The 20,336-nt window shown below is 44.7% G+C and overlaps 1 protein-coding gene across 3 annotated transcripts; it reads right to left on the bottom strand.

The window, feature by feature from the left end:
• Window positions 1-696: 696 nt before the first annotated feature.
• On the bottom strand, window positions 697-18,426 carry NUCKS1 (nuclear casein kinase and cyclin dependent kinase substrate 1). Of its 3 annotated transcripts, none has more exons than XM_086627149.1 (8): window positions 18,332-18,426; window positions 10,907-10,956; window positions 9,758-9,863; window positions 7,876-7,931; window positions 7,421-7,573; window positions 7,012-7,164; window positions 6,091-6,240; window positions 697-5,383 (listed from the first exon to the last, which is right to left on the bottom strand). In XM_086627149.1, exons 1-8 carry the CDS (start codon window positions 18,346-18,348, stop codon window positions 5,184-5,186), a joined length of 885 nt encoding a protein of 294 aa, XP_086483275.1. In that variant the 5' UTR covers window positions 18,349-18,426; the 3' UTR covers window positions 697-5,183. The 3 variants fall into 3 exon arrangements, with proteins under 3 accessions (XP_086483275.1, XP_086483276.1, XP_086483277.1); XM_086627150.1 differs by having other exon boundaries at window positions 6,091-6,237; XM_086627151.1 differs by lacking the exon at window positions 7,421-7,573.
• Window positions 18,427-20,336: the final 1,910 nt, after the last annotated feature.

Raw genomic sequence — 20,336 nt, 5'->3', positions numbered from 1 at the left:
TGGTCAACAGTCATGTTCACTTCAACCCCTTGAAAAAAAAAAAGTGTTGTTTTTATTTTAAATAAAGCATTAATGTTACATTCAGACTTCACTCCCAGTACCACGTGGTAGATCCCAGTATTGTCAAGGTATTGCAAGAGTCGCCAACTCTATCGGGCCCAGTGGCGACAGCCACATCTGCACGCACCCACCGACCGTGGGCCAGCAGCACTGCAACACTGTTTGCTCTCGAGATTAAAAAAAAATAAAAATTAAAAGGGATGGGGAGGGGAACTGCAAAGAGCCCAATTTTTAGAAAAGCTCAACAGGGGACTGCAAATACTCAAGACAAATATTCATTGCATACCACAGAGCGACGCCTTGCTGACAGCCCAAGGCCCTACCTGGAGTCTCCTCCTCTACCTTCAAAGTGATTATTCAGGGTTTGCTGTGACACGATGTTCATGGTTAAACAAAAATTATGTAGCTCTTATTTACAATTTTTTTTTTTTTTGTAACAATTGCTTCTGCAGGAAAAAAGAAAAAGTAAAACTCACAAACCTTCAGAACACAAAGGGAATAAGATGTCGGACGCTCCCATGCGCGCACTCACACCCGCGCACTCACACAGAAAATACTCCGGGGGCTTTTACACACATTACTCTGCCTTAAGCTGATCGAGTATTCCTCCATCCCACCCGCTCCCCCTCCCAAAATATATATATAAAAAACCCTTGCCCCAATATACAAAGCATATGCACAATGGTGTTTTGCAGTCACGCTCAGCATGCTCGGACCGACGGACCCACTGGATTCACCGCGGCCGAAGGGGCAGGCAGTCTAGAGAGTCGTTTCCAAAAGTGGTTGATGCACAGAGCCAGCACGTGGTGAGATCTGGACTAGACTGAGAAATATCTGTGGTTTGTTTTTAATATAAAGAGTCCAATGAAAAGACATTCAAGTGCCAGTCACCTACTGCAGTGGGAAGTCTAAGACGAGGATACACTTGGTTTGGGGAGGTCTTGGAAGGACACTGTCATCTTTCAGAGCCCTGTTATTCCTCACTGGACTTTTAAAAAAGTCATCTTGGACAGGAAGAACAGAACAGTTAGTTTTGCTTCCTAGTTTCATTAGCAGAACTTGTATTTAAACCTCCCAAAACCATAGGAAAATACTCAAAAGTTGAGGGAAAATTTTCTATTTGATCATATACATATAGCATATATAATTTCCACATATAGATGCGAGTCCCCCAAACGAACATATCCTATATGCCAGCAACTGTTTTGTGACAGTGTCCCTTTAAATATCCATCTGCTTACATTATCACATCCTGCCTCTCCCAACAGATGAATGTCCACTTCTCAAATACTAAACTCATGGATCGGTTTGTAGTTTTCGAGAACCATGTGTTCAACAATATGATCTGTTATAAAAATAAACACTTCACAAACAAATTACATAAAGCAAAGCACCAGTTTCTACAGCTCAAAAGCTTCCAGCATGTTACAGTTTACTTCCCTCCCTCCTTAACCTGGGTGCCTCAGTGTTTATTGTACCTTTGTGACCATCACCAGCGGAGGGGAAGAAAAAAAAAAGAAAAAGAAAAAAGAAAAAAAGGTATTCAAGCACATCATTTGCCCCTGCCCTGGTAGCCCATCACCTGCAGATGCGATGGCACAGGACCTGGCACCACCTGGCATCGGTGAGGCGCCCTAGCAGAAGTCACCCAAGGTGTGCTGCTTCTCTCCCCATGGTCTTCTGCTTTGATGAAGTCAAAACAAAATTAAAAGCTTCTTGGCTGCCCCGTTTCTAAGTCTTGCTCTCACCCACAATCCATTCTGAAACCCATGTAGCTTGACATGTTTGGCATTCTCATGCTGATCAAACAGAAACTGAAGGGAATAATCTTTAGTATGAAAATCCAACTGAAATTGCAAATTTTTAGTGATCAAGCCCTGCGGCCAGTTAACGGCAGTACTATTGGCATCCAACTGCAAACAGAATATGATGGTGTGGATTCAGAAACAATGTATGAAAGGGTGTATCATGGAAGTTAGTTATGAACTACCATTTTAAGAGTAAGACCAGAGCACAGCACTAGATTAACTGAATTTTGGAAGAAATCCATTTACCTCTCTGCACAGGCTCCAAAACTACAGCTGTGTAACAGAAGATAATCTTTGCAAAGCCGCCTTCTGTGTATGAAGCTTTCTGCTCCGTGAAGAACTATTCACGCTCCTAAAGGCATTTTTACAGCTTTCCTTCAAGAAATCAGAATGCTTAATACAAATTAATTAAAAAAAAGGACATTTAAAAATGTTAAGTCTGCCACTACTGAAAAATGTTGTGTACTTAAAAAGCAAAATCAGACAAAAAAAAAAAGTATTAACCTTCACAATTTCCTTCTATCTGTAAAAATGTAAACGGCTGCATTTCTAACAGAGTAACCAAGAGACTGTCAGGGCTTAGTGTTTGCACAAATCAGCAAAACAGTGAGATACAGAAAAGTTATGAAATCCCAGTAGTAGTACAGGATTTACATAGTGTTTGGGTTGTGACAACCTCAAAGATAAGCGTCATGCAGCCTGTAACAGCCACTAGAGATGAACGGATGAGAAAGCAGAACAGTTTTGTAAGATAAAGGGCCAAAATTGCCAGGCATAAAATAACTCAGTCCAAAACCTGAACTGAGAACAACAGAAACATATTTTTCACAGCTTTAACTTTAGTTAACTGTTAGAAAAAACCCAAAATACTTTAAGTGGAACTTACAAAATACACTCTTCAGAAAAAATCTGGTCTAGCAGTTAAAGAAACAGCTGTTTGACCAGCTCAGAGGTATTCTACATTTAAGTAATCCTTGTACCTTTTAATACCAAAAAAAACCCCAACCCCTAAGAACACAATGGACAAGAATAGCTTGGAACAGTCCGGACTGAAAGGGAACCACTACGTGGACCAGACAATCACAAAAGTGTATGCTACTCCCAGATTAATCCGAATGATTTTTAAAACTTGGCCATTTATTTTCCCATATTACCCAAGGAGCACTGGCCGAGGAGTGGAGAGAATGCAAGAGATCCTGCTCTCCCAGAGATGGGGAAGGTGGGAAGAGGTGTGGGAGAGGAGAGGGGATTACATTCGCTTCTTTTTCAAGACTGATGCTTTACTCCACCCTTAGGCTGTTCTGCAAAATTAAACCACTTTAAAAAAAAAAAAAAAAAAGATTTACAATGGAAACACCGATCATCTTTATTGTAACGGCAACAGTAGTTTCATTATAGTAAAGAATGTTAGAGAACTTAAACTTTTATAAGCCCAGGTAAAGTAATTTACCAGCCTCAATAAAATCCATGGCTATGAATCACACGAGACAATCACTCAGCTGTTATATTAATGTTCCGTTCCACATTTTAGGCTCCGCACTGTGCTCAGCATCTTCAGGCTCCCTATGCCATTCAGCCAAGTGTCCTTCCTGGTCATATTAGTGTATCACATCTACAAGCTCTCTAAAATCCAAATAGGATTAAAAATCTGGTAGCATGTGCACCAGAAATCCAACTAATTAGCTGCCTTATGTTACCTTCAAGAGGCTGGTTACAAAACGTGTAGTTCTGTGACAAAAAAAAAAAAAGATGCAAAGCTTGTCAGCCCTAAGATATCTGTGAGCAACATACAGAAAGCACAAAGGGTTTTAGAAAAAAAAAAAAAAAAAAAGAAAAGTGGCAGGTCCAGTTTTCAATATCTCCACCAATAAACATGGCAGCAATCTCTGTATCAGGGTTGGAAAACCAAGGCTTGTGTATTTTAATGAAAGTTTAAAAAAAGGATATGGCTGCTTTGATAAACACACATTAAAATGCCACCACATGCACCTCAAGTGTCTCGCATTTAGAGGGACATCCTGCTTTTTTTATAAAACGACAGCCCTGCAACACTGCTTCCAAACTCCAGTTCCTCCCAGTTTCATCCTTTAACACTGTTCCCTACCCAGCACTTCTCAGGCTTAGGGAGCAGAATGATGATGTCAATGTGGGAGCAAAGGCTCCCACGCTGTGGGATGGAAGGGTGAAGAAATGGAAGTGGTTTCGGGGTGATGTTCACTATGGATGGAAGTCTGCTGTCCAACACCGGCTGGAGAGGCTGAGAGGTGTGACCACATAGCCTTTGTAAGGATAGATGGAGGGAGAGAAGAGAAACACTTCAGCGTGACTCATGGGATCCGAGACTGACCAGAGCATTACAGGAATCCTTTGCTTCACATTTATAAAAGGACAGCCCTCGCCCCAAAAGCTAAAGAATTTAGTTTTACAATACCCATTATTTTTTTTCCTTGAAAAAACAAAAACTTTAAAAGACGTTTTCCACAATACCAAATGGAAACCAGCATTTTAAAAATGGTTTTCAATTTCTCTTCCCTATTCTGCCCATCTATAGCCAACCTTGGAAAAAATAAGAGCAAGTTAACGGATGTGAAAAGTTTGTAGGTTGTATAGAATTTGTATAGAACGTACTGCAATTTGCCTAAAGCAGAACAGTATTCTATCCAGCAAAGACAAAAGATCTCGCAGCCTCATTGGAGGGTCTTTTCTCAATAAAAGACAGTGAACCAGCTACAAGTCTCTTGACTGCATTCCATGAAAAATGTGCCTGAAATCAAGAAACACAGGTTTCCTCTTCCTCAACTGGAATTCGTATCAACTACATTTTTTCTGAGAATGAACTTTATCAACAAAAGTCTCTTAAAGCATAGGTTCATTTTTTCCACATATTCAAATACATAATAGTTTTAAAGAACTCTTACCAGCACTGGGAAATCTATTCTACTTAAAGGTTTAAAAGTATGGTTTCCACCTATCAGTCTCAAACCTTATTGCTTCACAACTGCAGTATCCCTTGAAAAAAAATATATATTTAAATGGTCTGTTAATTTGTCTCAAATGGCTTTCAGATTTGGCGGGGGAGGGAGAACGGAATGGCCAACAGAGAACATTGACTTCAAAATATTACTGTATAAGGGTTTCCTCTTATTAAAAAAAGGATACACTGTATTAAACAGCTGAAAGTAAAGACAGCATTCAAAGCCCATGAGTCAAGCCACAGCCAAAACCGTGTTCTACCCCTAAGTGTGTTTTCTTTTCCTTTTTCTTTTTTTTTCTCTTTTTTTTTTTTTTTTTAAACAAGATTTCCTCAACTGCCATTTAATCTTCACCAGAGGGTGCTTCATCTTCAGATCCCTCATCCCCTGACTTCTCTGGTGGAGGGCTGGCAGATTTTTTCTTTTCTGGGGGACTTTCAGGCTCTTCATCCTCTTCTTTGGGGGATGGGGTCTTTTCTTTCGTTGTCTTGGAAGCTGTGGGGCGGCCTGCCTTCCCTTTGCCTTTCACTGGACTGGGTGTCACTGAAAAAAGAAAAAGCTTATAAAAGTTATCATCAGTAACAAAGACAAAAAAGTCATATGGCTTTATACAAACAGGATTTACGAGACACTTCAGTAGCAGGTTTCATTTTGCTTTGATCGTACCACACACGTAGTGGGTTTTGCACTCCATTTTAGTAAAGCTGAACTGAAAAGTTAGCTAATAAGGTTTTAAAACTATTTAATTCCAGTTCCTGACTGATTATACTGACTCTGACGTCATAAAGTAACATTTAGCCTCTTGTCAAACCAGCACACATTGCTATTATGATTTTAGACTTGCTGCAGAAATGCATCAAGTTTTCCTTTGGTTCAGATTTCTCCACCTTCCTCCACTCTGAAAACAGCACAAAGCCCATGAGTCCCAAACAAAGCCACAAATTACATTACTTGGCTACGACACACAGAATGTCAGATTGCAACATCTCAAGAGGGAAGGTTTTGCCATCGCCGCAGTTTTTGCCAACGAGACAGATACTAACTCAATCTCTTAATGAAGTATGAAAGAATGAAACTCGCCTTATTATTTCATAGTGCTGCTCTAAATGATGGCAAGTTAAATGAATTAGCCCTTCAACATTTTATGCGAATGCCTCCTGACCCCAAGATTTCCACTGAGTCTTCTACAGTAGCAAAAGAAAACACGAGCCTCTAAAGCAAACTGCAGAGCTTTCTCTGCACAGACTCACCCGTAGCCTTTAGCCTGGGCTTCGGCATTTTCTTTTCTTTCCTCTCTGGCTTGGATTTCTTGGAGACCTTTTTGTTTTTCTTTTTTGAACTGCCATAGTCGCTATCATCATCATCTTCCATGAGGAAGTCTTCATCGCTTCCTGAATCTGCTGAAAGCACAAAGAAATTTAAGCTTTTGGAAAAAAAGAAAAGGGAGCAGAAGAGATAGTTGAAAGATTTGCCAGTTAAACTGCACAGACAGGAAACCAGGACTCTGCCATCTTAGGAGCTTCCACCTATCTGCTGTGCTAAAGAAATCTGACACAGCAGAAGGCTTTACACCAGTAGGGATAAAGCACTAGTATGATGAAACGGGCAAGTGTTCGAAGGTCCTCAAAGTATGCACCATCTCCTTAAGAAGTAACCCATCTCAAACTAAAGAGAATCTCTTGACAGAAGTTCAGTGATCTTTCAAGTGGTACTCTCACTCCATTCTGAAATTATGTTTGCACTCTGTTTCAGGAGCTTACTGCAGTTCATTACCAGTTGAGCTCATCTCTTCTTACAAAACAGTCCTACTTAGATCAATCTAGGATAAAATACTTTTGTACCACCTGAAAGTAGCATCAATGCCTCAAAACCAGTAGGACAGCAAGAAGCAGCAAAAGGCATTAATAACTTCACAATAATCCTTTAGGGCTGTTTATAAAGACACACATCTTTGCTGCAAACTTTGAACAAAAATTCTAGAAGTGATAAACATAAGCTTGGTCTGTTGGACAGACAGGCAGTGTCGAGCAAGTTACAGAGAAGGACAACTTACATCTTCACTGGCAAAAAGTAAACTATTCCTTTTGCTGTCCGGGCAGACTCGTAAAGTCACGTCTGAAACTACAGCCACGTCACATAGATTTTAACTTTTTACAATCCCATTTACTCACTCTCCTGGAACTGTGCCTCATCATCCTCTTGTTCTTCCTCCTCACTACCCACATCATCCATCAGCATCTCTCGTTGTTTAGAAGCTGCTTTGGATGCTGCCTGTCGTTGCTGACGGACGTTTTTGTGGTCTTCTTTCTCGTCCTCACTGTCCTCTGCAGCAAAAGTCACCAAGTTATAATGACGATAGAGAATCCAGATCACCTTACTGTCCTGAGGCAGCATGTGGGCAAGACAAAGGCCAAGTCATTTGTGAGAAAGCCAGTCAGGACACTGGCTGAGTAACTGAGCCGTGATGAGAACATGGCCACATTCAACCTCCTAAGCGCGTTTCTGTAGTCGCCTGACAACGATCCCACGTAGTATCCTTCACTGCAAAGACCAGTAACTGTGTTTTTTTTTTTTTCTTACCTGCAGGCCTTTTCCTGGATTTGGAGGCTGCTCTCTTATTCTTTTCTGGTTTAGCCTTCTTTCCTTTTTTGCTTTTTTGAGAGCTCTCATAGTCACTGTCAGCTTTGCCATCATCTGCTCCTAAGTCATCATCTTCACTGCCAAAATCTTCATCTGGAAGGAAAAGGTATGAATATGAAGTTTCTTGTATCATTCTGAAACACCGACAAGAAATATAGGGAAGAGCTCAACATTCATCTATCTACCTGTGAAGACAAACTTTAGAGCAGCATATTACACAGAAAAATATCTATTATCCCAAACCAGAGCTGGAAGTAACAGCAGTAGAGCCAGCATCCAGCTTTATAAACGTACTAGTGAGAACAATTTCTTTCCTATCTCAAACCTACTCCTGTAACTCTTACAAACTGGTCTTTATTTTGAAGATACACTATCAGTACAATGTAGTTAGTTACCTGCCGAGTGTGAATCGTCTTTCTTAGTCTTCACGTCTTTATCTTCTGAATCCTCACTGAAAATGAGAGAGAGACAAGGTTGGACTGCTGTTTAACTCCAATTTCAGTCGCTGTTGTATGGAAAAATATCGATTTTTCATAGAGCAAACTGATCTCTTTTCCTGGACATTACCATGTTACACCTCAAGATTACCCAGCTGTATGTGTAGTTATCATGGTTGGGAAGATAATGTTTGAACTCTGGTCCACATACAAACTTACACAGAGTCAAGTGAACCAACCAGGAAATAATAAGGTTGAGATGAATCACACACTTCACTCTGAAATCTACCAATAATCCAGATGTCTTCCATTCTACAGTTAGCATTTTTAAGTTTTATATGCTAATGCTTGGCTGAGTCTATAAATGAAATAAAGTTTTATTCTGAATAGATTTATAGTCATCACTTGTCTTTAAGTCATGGTTTTCTTTGGAATCCTTAATTCTGTGTACGTGGCTGTATCACAGTTAACTAGCACATATTTGATCTACAAAGTCTCAAACAATCTGATCTCTGATGGAGTTTCACCACTCCCTTCTACTGGTTTCAATCCTCATCAGAGGGTACCCCTGTCAAGGAGGTACTAATGTTCTGTTCTTATCCAAATCCCCATCATTAGTCATCAATACTGACAACATTTCTCAAAATCCTTAACAATTCAGATAACGCATCACATTACCAGCCCCTCGGGCCCACTTGTTTTCAATCTTACACAGACAACTGTAGATTTCAATCACTTAAATACCTGAGTCTGTTTCACATGCAAGCCCTCTGCAATTTTTGTGACACACACAGAAGTGTTCTTACACACTTAGAAGTCCCCAAAGCCAGTAGGACATCAAGGTCAACTATTTAGTTGCTTTGGGAGCTGCCTAGCCCAATTTCTTTATATGTCATACCCATTAGATCTTTGATTTCAGGTGTTACAGGCATCTGCCAGGGTGAAAACAGTCTCTCTTCCTCTCAGTTCACAGTAGCAGGAGGACCATGCAAATACTCCCATGGCTACGTTCAGCTTCCATCTTATAGAACAGGGGCACCATGGGCAAGCCTCTTCAGCACACCTGCTAGTAAGTTACCTCTATTCCAGCCCACAGTGCAACAGAATAAAGAGACACCCTGGGCTCACAGAATAAGAACCAGGTGGCAGAATTTCCATCCCTGAAGTTGATGCCTGTCATGAAAGCTGTCAATTGACTTAACAGGTCTTATGGCAACCATTTGCTGATCATAGTTACTATAAAAAGGAAGATACCTTCACTCTACAGGACAGACTTCCACCATTCAGCAGGGCATCACTTAGAACCGAGTCCTTCCTACGCTGCTGGAGCAACTCAGTTATCAAAATAAGTTACTTTGTTCTGAATTAGACACAACAGGAAATGGGAAACAAAGAACCACAAAACTAAGAAACGGGCCCTGCTCATAACTGCCACTGTACTGCCCCATTTCGTCTTCAACCACGGGAATGCTCTGAGGATACTGAAAAACCACAGGAAATGAAATGCATCTTGCCACTAACTTACCTGGATACCTGCACTAGTTGCCAATTTTCGTAACTTGATCATATTTCTTCTCATTGCAGCTGCCTAGCTCTGGAAAGCTATTTTGATAACCAAGTACTAGTGACAAATACTTTACATGTGATTTCTCTGTCCACTCGAATAAGAAAGAACCACCTCAATGTCCAAGCTGGTGACGCAAGCTTTGCCATTGAGATATCTGGGTTTTATACTGCAGACCTTGAATTCCACATACAATCATTCCATTTAGAAGATATGTTCCCACAGATGGGACAAGGTTTGGAGACATGTTTGTAACAGATAAAGTGCTTCTTTTACCTGTCCTCCTGAGAATTCTTCCCAGATCGCCTCTTATTTTTAGCCTCCCGGGGGGAAGAACGGATTTTCTTGGATGGGGGACCTGAATCTCTTCCATAATCTTCATCTGGACGGGACAGTACAAAATGGTTTGAATCAAACTCCTACTTCCCAGCAAACTGACTTCCTCAGCTATAACTTAAACTGACCATTTCATGCACATCAAAAAGAAGCCCTTCAAAAAAACAAAAAAAATCACAAAGCTTCAAACAAAACTTTACAGAAGCAGAAATTCTGCCTTAAACTAGTGATTTACCTTTTCTTCTGCCAACAGCACAACAGAAATGCCGTGTACAATGAAGCCTGACACAGGAGTATTAGGAAACACACAAAAAGCCTCTCAAGAGGACACAGTACCTTCATTTTACAGGTAGTCAGAAACAGAGCTATGATATCCATACATATTTCTACATGCTTTTAACAGCAAACACTTTCTTTACTGTCCTGTGATGGTGAGAAGTATGCCATTAAATAGTAGTTTACAGTGTAACTTTTTACAACTATTACACAATACTTTCCTCAATATAAGTCACAGGACTGCAATCAAGAACTATACATATTTGTTTCCATTTTTTATCAGTGCATTATCACTTAGCAAACAGTAGCGGTATGCCTATTTTCTAAGAACACAAAACATATTCCATATGGCTTCCAGAAACATTTAGTGAATTCACACAGCACATACAAAGATTTTTTTTTTTTTTTAGATGCAATTCTCAAGAATGCCTGACATTACAGGATTAACTACAGTCCACTAAATAAATTGAAAACATATTTTACTGTAGAAAAAAAGTGGCATCAGGGAGATTCTGCCACAGAACATAACATAGACCAAGGAAGAAGACAGTTGCTGCCAACAGCCTCAAGGCACTACAACAATACAAGCATTAAATAATAAGATTTCTATCACCATTGTTTGTTTAATACAAAACATACGAGAATCATTATATTTTCAAATACTTATTAACAGTTCAGAGACTGTGAAGAGCAGAAGCTCCTTAGAATTTAAGTTAAAAGATGTGACTAGAAGCAAAACAATTAATATGCAAAGCAATATATGAACTGCTCTAGCCCAGGAATATTATACTGTGAAGAAAAAAAGTCATTTACCAGCATCATCTGACTCCTGAAACTGGGAGTAATCGACCACCTTCCTGTTCCTGTTAAAAAGCATGGGGGAAGATATTAGCAATTCATAATCTCAGAGCCAGAAAAGCTTTCTTTAAGTAACCAGAAAGTTCCACATCCTCACTTCTAGGGTGGGAAAACATCCCAAGAACACTCTCCTAAGCAAGCCACCGACACCTTTGAAGTCAGAAATGAACACCGGGTATATTCTAGCATTTTCCTAAGGAGCTAGTGTAATAGACTGGATTTTATTCTCAGAAATTGAAAACGCTTTTTGATAGGTACCACTCTGTCATGGCCCACGACTGCAGTGGGGAAGAGCCACCCTAACCCATAATACATGGTTCTTTCATTATTAAAACTACTCATCCATCATTATTACAACTGTACCAGTGAAAGCTGTATTCTAAAGCAGTATCTGCACCCCAGGACTAAAAACGCATTTAAATAACGCATCAGCCTGAACTTCCAGCCAGAGCTCCCCCTAACACCCTGCCTCAAAGCTGTGATATTTCAGACTAGGATTCCAGGTACAAAACAAGTACACAAACGTTGTAATGAACGAGATAAACACCTCCTAATTGCTCTTTTTTTGAACTTCCGTTTCTCACAGCTCAATGCAATCACGCTTGCTCTCGTACCTTCCCCTCGAGTTTTTTATTTCCCCATGTGTTCCCTGTTTCTAAAGCATTTTATGTTTTCACCAAGGGCTTTCAGGAGCTTTCTCAATTAGTTACTTTGATGCTCTAACGAGACATAAGAGAGCTGTCTCAATGCTCAACTGGTGCCACTAGGCACAACAATGGAAGAAGATACACATTCCACCCAATCTGTGTTTTTGGACAGCAAACGAGCACGGACCCACACTTTCTTTACTTCATTGGCGTCTTCTCTCTAACCAAACTGAAAGTGGCACAGGTAACAAGGTACCATTAACAGCAGAAATGCAATGGCCAATTCTAGACAAAAATCAGTTAATTACACAGCCAGCTATTACTCATCAACGTCTCGCCAACAGAATTATATGTTTCTATAACTTACCAAAACCTAAAAACCAAAATGTAATGGCTGGCTGCTTTCTCAGCACCTGTCCCAACTACTTCACTGACAAGACATAACTGTCCCGTAACACAGCTGCTCAAGGGACCAAGACTCAAGGGAACATAATTTAATTAAATTTGAGTTCCAGCTGCTAATGCCTCAGTCAAAGACTCCAAATGGATGAGGCTTTGGGCAACCTGGTGTTGTGGAGGGTGTCCCTGCCCATGGCAGGGGGGTTGGAACTGGATGATCTTTGAGGTCCCTTCCAACGCAAACCATTCTGTGATTCTATGATAAACACCCACCTCTCATGGCTGACGTGCGATGGGAAGAGGAGGCACTGCTGCCAGAGGCACCAGGCATTCAGACACCCCTCCATGCACTTTCTGCAATCCCTTTGACCCCCAGCCCATGATGAACTTGACTCTGTAGCAATCATCACATGAACTCACTGTTACAGCCAGAAAAGCCAGGCCAGTGATGAAGCAACCTCCACAGCGACCAGCACCACAGATTGAGGACTGCTGCAAGGAGAAGCCACACGAGCTCCGTCCAGCACATGAACCACAAAGCCCCTGCCCTCTCCAGCACTGCAGAGCACGGCTGTTGAATTTCACAGGCAGTTCCCATAACTGAGCTGCACTTTTGTGATTTGATTCATATCATGCATTGCTGATCAGACTGTTTAGTTGAAAGACACCCAAAAAGTCGTTGCATTCTGGCTGCTGATCCATTTGAAATCAATTGTAAGTTGCCTTCCTGTACAAGCACCTCTATTCATGGCTCACAGCAGCAGCCTTCAAAAGACCAAGGAGCATAACTATTTTATTTCAACCTTACACCAAGTCTCTTAAAAACTCCAAAAAAACCCCCAACCTCTCAACAAAAAACAACTAAACACACAAACAACAAACAAGGAAACAAAAGGAAGGCAAGACCAGCCATTAGATTTCTCCAGGCTGAATCCCATCCAAGCTTCAGCGTGAAAACGCTAATCTTATTCTGGTAAGCACCTGAAGGACAACAAATTTACTAAATAAGATGTTTGGTTTGGTGTAAGTACCAGGTATTATTATTATTTTTTCCCTCTAAAAGCGTAAACAGGGAAAAAAGTAGGATTGCCACATACACTGTTCTAGCAGCTTTGTAAAAAAAAAAAAAAAAAAAAATTGGTTTCTGACATCACTTATCTACCAAGCAAGACAGAAACTGCAGTATTGCCACTTTTAGTCTTGTTCCATCTTGCTTATTTCAGAGACACCTATCAAATCAGGTACTGAAAATGTAACAGAGTCAGACAAAATGTTAACTGAAGACATTGTCTAAGTCCTTCCTCTTTCTAAGCACTGCAGCCTACGTTTTCAGCTAGAAAGTAAATCCTGCTAGGCTTTCGTTACCTGGTGAGTAGGAGTAGCGACATCTGTAGTAAAAAAAAAAAGTACGGCAGAAGAAAACAAGAGGCTTGCTTTATTGTATTTTGCAGGGCAGAGAGGAGGGTGGAGGAAAGAAGTAGCAGCTATACTGATATTACTGAAGACAGAAATTTCCAAGTCCTCCCAAACAGAAGCAGAGAAGCTCACAAGGGCAGGAACATCAAACGAACTGCTCTTGCACCTGCCATTCTCCTCACTCTGTCCTCATCAGTCACCCCATTTAGATCAGCTTATGTCCTGCTTTAAAACTGTCAGCAGTGCCGATATGCAGTGCTTAATAACAACAAGTTTGCAGAGGGAGACCACATCTTTCATCACATCAAGGGGATAAAGCACAGCAGACAAATTCACCAGAGTTCAGAGCCAGAAGAAAAACATTGCAGGTTTCGTCAATGAAGAGTATCTCTTTGCCACTAGCAAAAACTAGAAGACGAGGCAAGCAAGCAGACATAAAAATAAACTATTTGTTAAATTCAGTTAGACTGCACCTAAAAAGACAATCTAGTAGACATCTGGGATGGATATTGTTCAATCTGGTTTAAAACATGCACTGAAATTTTAAGATAACTTATTGCTAATTCAGCTTAACATTTAAAGTGCATTAGAAGAGGACTGGGGGAGGAAAGGTATAGAGAGAGGTCCTGATGGCAAAAGCTTTTGTAACAGCTGTCAGTCCAATATTCCTGGAATCATGAGTAACTCCTCCAGTAAGTCATCAACACATTATATCAGAAGCACTTACTTAGCAAAGTAATACTCGAGTAATTGAACAAGAACTCAGAAATGCACAGTAATTCTTAAAACCCACAGTCAATGCCTACCAAGCCGAAATTCTGAAATGGTGAAAAGCACTACTAACATTTAAAAGGACCATTAAATGCCCAGGCAGCTGAACAAGGACTGCAGAGCAACACCCCAGCTAGAGACCTTTCTCCAGTTAAAGGCTGGATGCAGGCCTGGCACAGGCAGCAGTCACTTTCACTTTCTGGTTCCCATTTCAGTTGGTAAAGGTGTCCCACTTTGAGGTCAAGACCTTATCAATAAATGCTGCCTTTAAAAGCACCCCTTTGGTGCCTTTTTTATATATAGGTAGGGAAAAAGCAGACAGGAAATACTTCTTGCAAGTATTTGTTTTTTCCAAGTTGCACAAAACAAATATGCAGTGCCAGATTCAGCCCTCAAACGAACACCCACTCACAATTACGCACCGTGAGTCGAAACACGGACGCCCAGGGACAGTTATGTACCTGACACACGCCACTGTGGTGTTGGTGTGTTCAAAAACTGGCACAGCTGTGCTCGGGCGAGACTCACCCATGAGAGGTTCCCATTACAGGGGTCATCGTTTGGGTCTGGACTTGTAAGTCTGTAAGCTAGGCACTGCTCATGGCATCTGCAGAATTTTTAGGGACACACGTGACTTGAAACTCCATAGAACAATTAAATTATTTATGCAGCAAGTTTAAGCAGTCTTGTGCCCATCCTCCATTCGAAGCTAACTACAATTGAGAAGATTTTAAAATGTAAGACAGAAATGTTCTGATGCAGAGCAGGGGAGTGGGAACCAAACCCCACAACACACACAGAGAAAAATATCAATTCTGCAGCTTGTGTCATTCCTGGTATTTTGATTTTTACTGTACCTCTACCTTACTCCTTGTTTCTCTTCAGATTGAAAGTTTTTGAAGCACGGATCACATCTTTTTACTCTCTGGAAAGTATTTACAGCTTCTCTCTGGACACTGCCACGCATTATCACTCAAGTTAAATGCCAATCCCCAAGGAAGCCTTGCTTTCCTGCTGTCCCATGAAGCTTTCCAGAATCACAATATTTATACTTTACATTGTCCAGGTACAAAATGTACTTTTTTCCTGCAAGTAAAATTTCAAAGGACCAGCCTTCCACCATAGCACCCATGCAAGACTGGGGTTCAAGAGTTACTACTAAAGAAAAATTAAGTATGTAAAGCCTTGGAGCACTGAGATAGATCAATTTATAACTGGCTTTAATCTTGAGGTGAACAAACAAAAACCCCTGTGATTTCCACACCTGCCCACACTGTTTCATTTTGCAATGCCTGCAGGAGCACCAGCAAGTGAAAGTGACCAATGAGGAAAAGCAGAAGCAAATTCCATTGTATTTTAAGTCAAAATTCTTACTTAAAACACATTAATCAGTGCTGTGTATAAAAACAGAGGCTCAAAATGCTTTATTTTTTTTTGTATTCAAGAGCAGAAAGGGACATCATAATGCAACCACCAGCTCCAAATGCTCTTGCAGCACTTCAGAAGAGCCAGCCTCGAGACGCAGTGGTTCAGCAACTGCAGGTCCCTTTACCTTTAACTTCTTGCCATTTTCTAACAATAGTGCAGGTACCATCATCATCCACCCAGAAGTTTAACTGTCTAGAAAGCCCTTGGCTCCAAGAGCCAGGCACACGAAGCCTGTAAATATCAGGACTTTATTACTACTTCTTAGCAATTTTACTACTTTGACAACCAGATTCAGTCTTAAGGCTCTACCAACAAGTGGAGCAGAAACTGGGGACATACGCTGGATTTTATGAAGTTTATTGTTTTGGGTGCATGTATATTCACTAGAAACTAGCAGACATAATTGAATTAATTCAAAGACCACTGAATAGAGGAAAACTTTTCCAACACTAAATCTTATTCCGATGAGGAACCTTCACCATATTACCAACAATAAGCTCAGATAGCCAGAAAAAAAAAATGATACAATTTTAAAAGTGTTGGATTTAAATGTTAGAGTTCTCCAGTTACTACCAAGCAGAGCAATGATGTACTAGCCACTGAATATTTAAACTTTTTCCCCTGAAAGGACTATTAAATACAGCTAGATAGCTGACTGCTAGATCTATTCCTGACACGTGCCAAAAGGTTTTCTGCTGCTAACAGCCTGCTGGACTTTGGCACTTAATTTTCCAGCAGACCAGTGCCTGTCAACGGAGGGTAGGACAAGTCAGATCTTTTGCAACACTGTACGATTTTACAGATTTTTTTTATTGTTATTTTTTAGAAAGAGTTGCCTACAAAGTTCCTTAGTACCAGAAACCTTGGAAACCATACTTTAAAAGATGCAACACTCTCCTTACCTGTAGCAAGACCCCAGTGCTGGCAGTAAATCTCCAGCAGAAGGAACACTGAAGTGTCACCCTGAGCAGCAAAGTCACATCCCCGCTGCATTTCAGAACACAGGCACTGCCATTCAACATCAGACCACTAGTCCCGTCCAGTCCAGCATCCAAAAGGAAGCCCGACGCTTCACAGCAGGATATAGCCAGTCCTGTTAATCCACCTCTTGGACCCTGGACCATTTCCTAAGACTGGAACTTTGAGCTTTATTTGCCCTTGCATACTGGAACACACTATTGGTCAAAAAAAGAGCTATGACAAAATCACCATGCCAAACCTCCCTACTTAGCAAAGCAGTTTCCATTTATTTTTTTTAAACTCTCACATATTAGAGATATTACTTAAACACAAAGGCTATTACCTATAAACATATATATGTAAGTCATGTAGTTGCAATTCATTTCCTATTTATTATTCCCGAAGATCCAAAATACTTTGGATCCACACTCCAGATAAGGCTTACTGAGAATAAAAGCACCACCAGTTATTTAGAGTATCTTGAGAATTACAAACTTTCAGAGCATTCAAAGAATACCTTCTGAAACCTCTTCCTTTTCTATAAAAGACAATTTAAATTACAAGTTCACTGAGTACTTCCCAGAGAAAAGAGAATACACTCCTCCCCTCTCAGTAACATTTCAGACACATGGCAAGCTCTCTATTCCGCAGATTTTCAAAGTTATCACGATTCAACAGCGTAGTCAAGATTCCCCTGCAACTCCTGGCTCCAGGTCCAACGCTGTTCAACTACGGACACACACACACCACGACCTACCTCCTTCGCTGCTGGGGAGAACACAGCCCGTTCAGCTCAACGGCCAACGGCTTCCTCCTCCCCACGACCTAAAAATCAGCCTTCTCGGGGGAGGGAAGGGGGGAACACCAGCAGGAACCCGGCCTGGGGAGAGCACTGAGCCCCCGGGCGGGCGGTAAAGGGCGTGCGCTCGCCGCCGCTCCCACTCGAGGGGGCGGCTCCTGCGGGCTCCTCCCCCAAGCGTGGTTTCACCCGCATGCACAGCCCCTCTGCTCCGGACCCTCGCTGCTCACGGCGTGTTGCATGCGCGTCCCCTCCCCCCGCAGCTCGGTCTGCTCTGCCCTTCTCCCCCCTCGCCTGGAAGGGGGTGCGGGGGGCTGCGGCAGAGGCCCGCGGGCGAGCACCGCCTCTCGCCCGCCCGCTCCGCACGAAGTGGGTCACGGTGGATCGCCCAGGTTCGCTTTTCCCCGTAGCAAAATGTGGGACGCAGCACGCAGCCTCCCTCCAGGCCCCTCCGCACCCGCGTAACGGCACCGCGCCCCGCTCCCCCCGCCGGCCCGGGGCGACGCGCATCGCCCTACGCCAGGCCAGCAACGAGGCGCCGTGCAAATAATAATAATGAAAATACATATAAAAAGTTGTAAGGGGAATAAAAAAAAAAAAACAAACAAACAGGGAAACACGGGGGATAACAGCCCACGCTGCACCCGCGCGGCCTGCCTGTCCCCTCCGCCGCGCACGCTCTGCTCCCCGCGGCCGCGCAGCCGCCCCCCGCCCCGCGGGAGCCCCGCCGCACGCCCGCCCTCCAGCCAGCCCGCCCCGGCCTCCGCGCCCCTCCGCCCCACGGCCCGGCCCGCCCCGGGCTGCCGCTGCCCCCGTCACGGCCTGCGGCGAGGCCTGCTGCGGCGCTGGCGGGAGGGCCTGCACCGCCGGGGGCCGGGCCCGGGAGGCGGGAGGCAGCGCTGGCGCCGCGGGTGGGAGGAGAGGCGGCAGCGGGGCCTCCGCGCTCCGCCAAGGACTCACCTGACAGGCCTGGACATTTTCCCCGGCGGTTCGGGCCCGGCCCGGGGAACGCCGCCCAGCGCTGAGGGGAAGGAGGGAAAAAAACGGCCGCCTGGTGCGGGCTCGGCGTCGCCCGTCCCCTGCCCGCAGCGAGCGGGAGCGCTGGGCCCAGCGCCTCAGGCCGCGCCTCCGGAGCCGCCTCTGCGCCCTCCGGCGCTGCCGCCGCCGGCCCGCGCGCCGCCGCGGGAGACGCCCGCTCCTCTGCGTGGGCCGCGCGGCCCCCCCCCCCGCCCCCGGTCACCGCTCCGCCGCCGCCGCGGTCGCCGCTGCTCGCCGATCCCCCCCGCAAAATGGTCGCGTTCGCACCGCCGAGAGGATGCGAGCGGGGGGCGGCGCAGCCTACCCCGCTGGCACCACCTCCTCTCTCGCTCATTGGCCGCGGCGGGCGGGTCGCCGCGCACCATTGGCTAGTTCGAACCATCACGGCGGGCGGACCCCGCCCACTCTCCCCGCGGGGAGGGGAGGGGGGCGAGGACGCCCCGCACGCTCAAGCTGCTGTGAGCGGCAGAGCGCGCCGCGACGCTGCCGGCAGATTCGCCACCGGCTCCGGGCGCCCCCGCGCCGCCGCCCTGCGCCGCCCCGCCGCTCCCCACCGCGCCCCACGCCGCCACCGCCGCTACCCGGCCCGGATTTTCCCCGCGGCGCACGGGGGCCGCCGGCGTCCCGGGGCCCGACCCGCAGATTCGCCGCACGGGGCCTGGCGTGGTTTTGGAGGGAAAACGCGGCGTAAGCGGCGCGCCGCCGCGCAGCGGCCCCGGCGCCGTCGAGGGCCCCGCGGCGCCGCCCCCGGCCCCGCCCGGCGGCGCCGCTCCCCCGGCGCTGCCCCTCCCGCGGCTGCGGGGCCCGCCGCCGGGTCCGCGCAGCCCCGCACGGGCAGGGCCTGCCGGGCGCTGCAGCCCCCCCCGGTGCGCCCGGGGCAGCGGGCGGCAGCTCCCCGCAGCCCACCCGCCACCTTCGGGGCGCGCTGCGGAGGGCAGCGCCGGCGCGGCCCTGCCTCGCGGCTGCCCTCCTCCCGAGCGAGCCCCGGGCACCGCCGCCCCGCGGGGCCGGCAGGCGCCGTGCCCCCGAGGCGCGCCGTGCGGATCGCGGTTAGGAAGGCAGGTTAGGGCCCGCGGGGGCGATGGCCGCCCCTTCCTCTCGCCGCAGCCCCTTTGTCATGTAAGCGAGCGGGCCGCACTTCAGAGGGGTCTGAGGGGAGGAATACACAACCGGGGGAAGCCGCGGGGTCCGGCACCGGCACCCGCAGCGGTTTGCAGAGTCCCCCGGCACGCAGACGTCGTTAAATTGCGTTACTCCATCATCAGTTCTTGCTCCCGTACCTCGACTCCAACAGCCCCTCTGTGCTCCGCAAGGAGCCCCCGTCCCAGGTTCGATTGTGTCGTGCGATGGGATTTGTAATAAATCTACGTGCTTTCATATTTTTACAACACATTAGTGGGGTTTTTTTTTGGTGCACTGATCAGCCCTAGATTCGTTCTGAAACACTTTCTTCAGAAGAAATGCGAAAAAATTGGTTTCTGCAGGAGTAGGTTTTATTCTGGTATCATCGCCACCACCACTTTTCCCTCTACTAGTCAGCAGATAAAAAGAACATGGACAACTTATGCAAAGTCCAAGGTTCTTTAGACTTTAAACTCCCTACAAACCCGAAATCACTCATTTTATTTAGAAAAGGAGGTGATTTTGCCATGGAAAATAAAACGTATTCCACAGTCCATTAAAATGGCAGCTTCTGCAATAGCAAGTCACTTTTGCTTTGCACTTGAATCTTCAGAGACTCATTCCTCAGTTTTACTGAAAACAGTACTTAAAACCCTTTTTTTTGTATGTTTGGTTATCTATGAAGACTGGTTTGACAATACAAATATGGTCAGCTTTTACTTAATGATAGGAGTAATTTGAGTTCATTTAATGCTTTGCTGGAGCTTAATTTGTCTCCTTTGGAATTACTGCCATTTTTCTGATC

This window comes from Tauraco erythrolophus, chromosome 27 (genome assembly GCF_009769465.1).
Source record: "Tauraco erythrolophus isolate bTauEry1 chromosome 27, bTauEry1.pri, whole genome shotgun sequence".
In the NCBI taxonomy this organism is placed as follows: Eukaryota; Metazoa; Chordata; class Aves; order Musophagiformes; family Musophagidae; genus Tauraco; species Tauraco erythrolophus.
Note: the sequence above shows the minus strand (reverse complement) of the source record. Positions and strands in the feature narration are given on the sequence as shown.

Excerpts from the sequence above, each read along its gene's own strand:
- NUCKS1 (XM_086627149.1), bottom strand. Across the intron at positions 7,574-7,875 it reads AGACGATTCACACTCGGCAG|ATGAAGATTTTGGCAGTGAA; the intron begins GTAACTAACTAC and ends TTTTCCTTCCAG. Across the intron at positions 5,384-6,090 it reads GCCCAGGCTAAAGGCTACGG|TGACACCCAGTCCAGTGAAA; the intron begins GTGAGTCTGTGC and ends TTCTTTTTTCAG.